We start from the raw sequence: 6,799 nt of genomic DNA on the forward strand, positions 1-6,799 counted from the left end.
CGCTTTACATCTGATTTCACATTCGTAGTATGTTGTCAAACAGCGGATGTTTCGTCTTTAGGTGACTGACATGATGCAGAAAGCACTCTTTGACTTTCTGAAACACAAGTTTGAGGGCAGGTAAGAACGAGAACCACTGCTATCCACAGCCATTGGGTAGACTCTTTTTACTAAGTCAGTGACAACTGGTGTACTGGATCTCTTTTTTTAGGATATCAATCACACGGGTGACAGCGGACATCTCCCTGGCTAAACGTTCAGTCCTCAACAATCCCAGCAAACACACCATCATTGAGCGCTCCAGTACCCGCTCCAGCTTGGGTAAGACGACATGCAGCCACTTCAAATCTACACAAACCACAAAACGCTGAGAATCTGCCATTAACTCTTTTTCAGTTACTACAACTGACAATGGTTAGACTCTTATTCTGAATGTGATGATTGACAAGTGATAAAGTACAGGAATAAAGCAAATGGAAAACATTTCTTTTCATCACGTCATGTTGTTAAACATCCATTTAAAAACTTTTCACTATCTGTGTTTCATATCTTTGTTGCTTTGAGTTTGGTTTTTTCATAGATAGATAGATAGATAAATAGATAGATAGATAGATAGACAGACAGACAGACATTTGTTGCTCCAGGGAGAATTCATGGCAGCAGGATTTTTTATATGGGATTGACTAAAAATAAAGTACAGTAGCCGTGTTCAGCATCAAAGGAACATGTCACTTAGTGCAATGGTGTGGCTCACTGGTGTGTTTTTAATATAGTTTGGACAACAATGAAGATTCATGGTACAAAGGAACAGGATATATCAGGCTTTGACTTCAAAGACAATTCTTGGTAGGATAAATTAATTGTTGTAGAGGCAGCTTGGCTTGCAGCTTAAAATCAAACACATTTGCAATTCCACACGCATACAAAAACATTTACATATAGTAAACTGCAGATAAGGTATAACATTACGTTTTCATGATGCTGCAGGGAACAATGAAAATAATATAGAAAAGCACTTGGATATTTTGTCATTTGGACAGTCTCACAAATTCTTCAGTTATAATTTCTGTAATTTGTACAAGTTTACATACTCTAGTTCCATGTTAGAGACTGTAAGAGTAAACAGACAATCCAGGCACTGTTATACATCATCCAAAGACCTGAGAGTGTCATGTTTTTCCCTTTTATACCTGCTCTTACTGTCTGAGTCTGATCTGGCCTCCTCTCTCTTTCTTCATCCTGTCTTTTCTGCCCTTCACCCACCCATCCTCCCCCTTACCCCACCTTCTCTCCCACCTCCCATGTTCTTCCACCACTCTTTTTTGATTCAGACGTACTGGGTACGTATGCTCTCCTTGCAACAAAACAATGAAGCCTCTCTCCTTCCCTCCCCTTTTCTTCTCACTATATTCATCATCTGCTCATACATCATTTGTCTGCCTGTCTGCTTGCCTGTCAGTTTCTCTGTTCCTCATACTTCTGTGTGACAGCCTGTAGTCTCTAAAAAGAAAAGAGTTACGAAACTAAAGCGGGAAGAGATCCGTGGGAGGGCAGCAGGGCGGCTGGTACATGCTCGAAACTATGAGAGGGAATGAGCAGAGAGGGATGCTGATAGTGTCCATTCTGCTCCCAGCCTTTTATGACCTACGTATAATGCTATCATGCACAAGGATAGCATCTATAGATGCTGGGCCTTGTCTCATGAACTTTGTCTAGTCATGGCAGGGGAGCAACTTCCTCACGGCAGTCAAATCCAAATTTGTAAAAGTCCAAGTCTTTGTTGAGGCTAATGAAAACCCTGCCTGCTACTTCTTTATGAGTTAATGTTCACGTGTCTTATCACTCTGTGGAGGCCCTGCTTTTTGCCTCTAGCTTTAATTCACTGTCCTTCAGCCCTCTGGAGGCTGCTAAATTGTGTGAAGGCCCCATCTTGCAGCAGATTGCCTTGCCTCCGTTATCTCTCTCTGCCGCTGGGTTGGCAGCACACACACCTCGGAGGCGCTGAGGTTTGACCACCTATCCTTACATGTCAACAGGCTGACCAAAAAAAGGGAGGGAGTTGTTCTCTATGCTTAATAACAAGCGTTTATAGGCTGCTATTGAGGAACAATGAAAACAAAACACCCAAGCAGTCCACAGACTTGAGTGGTTCACTTTATAGAATACTTATTGCTGTGTCTTTTAGCGCAAAAAAAACTAATGTTCCACTTAATTTGTTCAATGAGGGTGTTGTTTTTGTTTTGTTTTATTCACATAGTGAGAAATTGTGCCCTTATTATTTAGTTATTACAATGCCACAGGCATCTCATTCTTAAGTTCCTCCTTTCTTTGCAACTTTAAAATAAAAAAATATCAGAAGCACATGTTAGGAGGTTACAGCGGAATGAGGATGCTGCCCTGCTCCATTTAGCTGTGCATAAATGGAACTTTAACTGTGAGTCAGTCTAATTCATACGCTTGAAACAGTTTTTTCTAAAACTTTGACATGCATGATCAAGTACTAACATGTTGGTTATGTACTTGTACGGCTCATGTACAGAGCTGAATCTACTCAAAGAGGGAAGTAGCTTACTTAAATGTTTTGCTGTCTCGCTGTATTTACATGTCTTTTCTGTGTTCTGGGCCTTCAGCTGAGGTGCAGAGTGAGATTGAGCGTATCTTTGAGCTGGCCCGTACGCTACAGCTGGTCGCTTTGGATGCAGACACCATCAACCACCCCTCTCAGCTGGCAAAGACCTCCCTCGCTCCCATCATTGTCTATATCAAAATAGCCTCACCCAAGGTATGGCAGCAGATCTGAAAGTTATAATACTTGAGATTTTCCTTAAATCAAAACCTATTTTCAATGCTTTTTATGGTTATTTTTTTGGCAATAGCCTTTTAATTCTTGCTGAAATTGGAATTTCCTACCAACGCTTACCTACAACATGAGTTAGTTTTGCTGCACTGTAAAGAGATACACCAGCTGCTCTTCTCAAAAAGTAGCTGTTCAGGGAATGTTTATTGCCTCAGAACTCTGGGACCTGTAGTATTAAACCATATTTGCAGATACCATCAGTAACCAGGACTGAAATCTTAAGGATTATAACTTTAAAGGTGCCATGTGGAGTTTTCTTGTAAACAAAACCAAAATTTGCAACACCAGTTTTAGAATATATTATATATTTAAAAATGTGCATTGTGTACACAAATGTTTGCTATTTGCTAGCAGTATTCTTCTTCTTCACCACCAACTCTTGCGTGAAACAACCACAGGATGTGAATCGCACCATGTGTGTCCTTGTGTGTGTGCATGACACAAACAAAATAAGGCCCCACTTGTTAAATTTTTTTTTACAAAAGTGGGTGAGCACATGCACATGAATAATTGTTGTTTTCAGTTGTTTCAGAGCTGTTGTCTCCTTGCAGGTCCTCCAGAGGCTCATCAAATCTAGGGGAAAGTCCCAGGCTAAACACCTAAATGTGCAGATGGTGGCAGCAGACAAGTTGGCCCAGTGCCCACCAGTGAGTTTTGCTTTGTGACTTGAGTAATAAAATAACAGTTGCTTAGAATTACTTTTAAAACAAGAAAAATAATTTTGGTTTGTTGAAACTGACAAATAGTCATTTTATTTATGTGCAGGAATTGTTTGACATCATCCTGGACGAGAACCAGCTGGAGGACGCCTGCGAGCACCTGGCGGACTACCTGGAGGCGTACTGGAAGGCCACACACCCCCCGAGCAGCAACCCTCCCAACCCTCTGCTCAACCGTACCATGGCCACGGCCGCCCTGGCCTCCTCCCCTGAGCCCGTCTCCAACCTGCAGGTACAGGTGCTCACCTCCCTGCGCAGAAATATGGATCTGTGGCCTGACATGGACGGTGCTGTAGCAAATGAGAGGAAAGAGGAAGAACATGCTCTCTGAAGCCCAGCAGAGGGGGGCGGGGGACTCCGGCAACTCAACCTCAACCTCAACCCAGCAGCCTGATCTCTTTACCCTGAAGGAAAAGTGTATTAAAGCCCTGTTTATGCTGTATATTAAAACACAACACAGATACACATTCACACAAACACAACTATACAGGAATTGACACACAAACAGCTAGTTTAAGAACACCCACAAGTAAAATTTTGTAGTCTGTATCTTAGCAGGTCAGCGTTTATGTCCCTGCACTGAAACTGTGAGAGCAGCTCAACTCAAACCACTCTGGATGTAAGGAATAACCCATAAGGCACCCCTGCCCTCAGGGCCCCCTCCATTTTGCTGTAATCAAGAGTAAAGTGATATCTGCTGCCCCCACCCTTCCCTCTTTAGCTCTGTGGCCTCCTTTCACCATCACTTTTTCTTCTCTGGGAGACTCCAGTTTGCTGTCCTCCTCCATGTTGCCATGGTACTGCCCTGGAAAACAGCAAGTCATGTCCGCCTCTTCAAAGAGAAACGCTTAGTTTGGTGGAGGCTGTTGCTAACACTCTGTCCAGTTTAATGTTTTTATAATCATTTTAACAGTACCAATCAGCTGTGTCACTATCCCTAAGTTACGTCTGGCTACACATTAATTATGATGACTTGCATACTGTCAAAGATATTCATGTCTATGACAGTATGGCGCCCCAGTGACAGTATTGCATCACATGGCTGAAAACATGTTTTATATCTCCTTCTACTATTTTTATTGAGGCTGTCATAGAGGCAAGAAAAAATTATCCAACAAGAACACAAGAGACAATTGCAATCGCTACCGGTATTTGCTAACTTAAATAAAATTGTGTTAGTATAAACGTCATAAAACAGAGCTACAGAGTTCAATTAATAACTAATCATTTGGTAGCAATGTCTGCTTTTTTTCCTGCCATGCGGTCAATCTGCCAGAAGGTGGCACTGTTGTTATGGTAGATAATCAGTCTGCTTGTAGAATAACTGCTTGTGTGTGTTTGAGTTTGCAGGTAGGTATCATGATTAAAAATAATCACTAAGCAGAACTAATTTGTTTGAAAAACTGAGAAATCACTGTATTTGTCTGTGTTGAATTTCTGAGTATATGTTCGTGTGTATGCACATTTGCAAACTTGGAATGTGTGCGTGTTTATAAATAGACTGAAGTCAGTCATGTACACTAATGCTTTCAAAACCACAGGTCTTTTAACTGGAACATTGCACTGTGGGTTTTTTAAAGTGCTGTGTTGTATGCCCTGCCTCATGCTAACCACGCTGACTAACGACTGACAGTTTGATTTTGCTCTGCTGTTTGTGTCTCTGCATGGTTGCTGCGTGGCATGGCTGTGGCTGACTGCAGGGGCCGTACCTGGTGCATGGTGAACAGAAGCGGGAAGGGCATCTGACAGAGTGTGGTGGGAGCGGCACCTTGCATGACTATCAGACAGACCTGGGAGGAAAACCTCAGCAACAGCAGCAAACATACATACGCTCTTCTCGTGGCCAGCTACGGGGAGGGAGCGGGCGGGGTCTGTCAAGGCAAGACACCTTCGACTCTGAGACCCAGGGCAGCCGGGACTCTGCCTACACCGAGGCCGGCGACTCCTGCATGGACATTGAGACTGACCCCTATGAAGAGCCTGAGCCCTACCGAGGTGGCGGGGGCAGCCGCCTCCACCTGGCACAGCATCACGGCAGACAGGCCTCCTGGGAAGACGAAGGTGCAGAGCCGGACCAGGAAAACCTGAACCACCCTCCGATGCCGAGTCAGACGCAGCCGCATGGACGTGCCAAGCTGAGGGAGCGTTACTGCCAGGACCCTGTGGAGACAGGGGCCAACATTAGCCGCAACAAGAACCAGGACGACTGGGGGAGGGACGTCTACATCCGCTGAACACGCATCATACCACAAAGACAAAGGAAGCTACTGGACAGAGGATGATGGGAGGGAGGGGAGGGAGATTAAGGTTTGGGGTTCAGAAGGAACTGAAGTGTGGGTCTGGGGCCATGCCAGTCAGGCTAACAAATTAATCTGTTTACATCCCTGTACAATGTAAAGAAATACATCAGATGCCATTCTCATCCACTTCTTCTTGCAATTCAAATTATTTATGTTTGGAAAAAATACTGTTCTGTCTGTTTTTTTTTTGTTTCCTGTTAATACTGCATGAATATCATGGATTTCTAAACTGACAGCACGAGGACAGTAATTGTTACGATTGTGAATCTTTTGATTGTGATCTGAGTCAACCTCTCCTTCAGCTGTAGAGTGTGAAGGTTGGTAGAGCTGTAGTCTGTCATGTCTGTCCTCTGCAGTCTTAAACAGGGTCTAATGTCTCCGTCCCCATGTACAGTGTCGGGGGTTCTCTTTACCTTAATCTAACTCTTTTGGATATCAGGATTTCTCCCATACTGAGATCCAGGCGTTCTGAGTCTCTCACCTCCACTTTCTTATCACCTAGACCTTAAAAAGCTGGTGGAGAATTTGCCATATTTTAACACAACAATTTATTGATGTTGCTAGACGCTTGATAACAACTATATGAGTACACTCCAAAGACGTTTACTTCTTCCCTGACCTGGTTCAGCCACTGTACCGACTGTACATGTCTGACCCAGTCCTCTCGTTTCTGTTTTTTCTCTTCCTAGTGGGTGCTGAGGGCGCCCGCAGTATTCATTTGTTCTCTGGTTTTTCTAATGTGGTGCAGATTCAAAGAAGCACTACAGTTGTAGTTTTGTGAATGAAGTGTCCTGCCTTAGTCACTCCCACCTTAAAACACGCTTTCAAGAAAACTCCAATCACAAGTGCCGGAATGTCTCGCCAAGCCATGTCCACCACTGCCATGGTGGGATGTCTTAACTCTTGTTACACTTGTTTTCATA

At 43.6% G+C, this 6,799-nt stretch overlaps 1 protein-coding gene across 1 annotated transcript in view; it reads left to right on the top strand.

Moving 5' to 3' along the window:
• Positions 1-5,843, top strand: part of cacnb1 (calcium channel, voltage-dependent, beta 1 subunit) — a 30,746-nt gene extending 24,903 nt beyond the window's left edge. Inside the window, exons 9-14 of the mRNA XM_046030455.1 lie at positions 62-120; positions 212-321; positions 2,631-2,782; positions 3,409-3,504; positions 3,623-3,808; positions 5,277-5,843. Coding sequence (XP_045886411.1) covers positions 62-120; positions 212-321; positions 2,631-2,782; positions 3,409-3,504; positions 3,623-3,808; positions 5,277-5,810 — 1,137 coding nt within the window. The 3' untranslated portion in view covers positions 5,811-5,843. The remainder of the gene's footprint in view (positions 1-61; positions 121-211; positions 322-2,630; positions 2,783-3,408; positions 3,505-3,622; positions 3,809-5,276) is intronic.
• The last annotated feature ends 956 nt before the right edge of the window (positions 5,844-6,799 follow it).

This window comes from Micropterus dolomieu, linkage group LG02 (assembly GCF_021292245.1).
Source record: "Micropterus dolomieu isolate WLL.071019.BEF.003 ecotype Adirondacks linkage group LG02, ASM2129224v1, whole genome shotgun sequence".
Classification (NCBI taxonomy): domain Eukaryota; kingdom Metazoa; phylum Chordata; class Actinopteri; order Centrarchiformes; family Centrarchidae; genus Micropterus; species Micropterus dolomieu.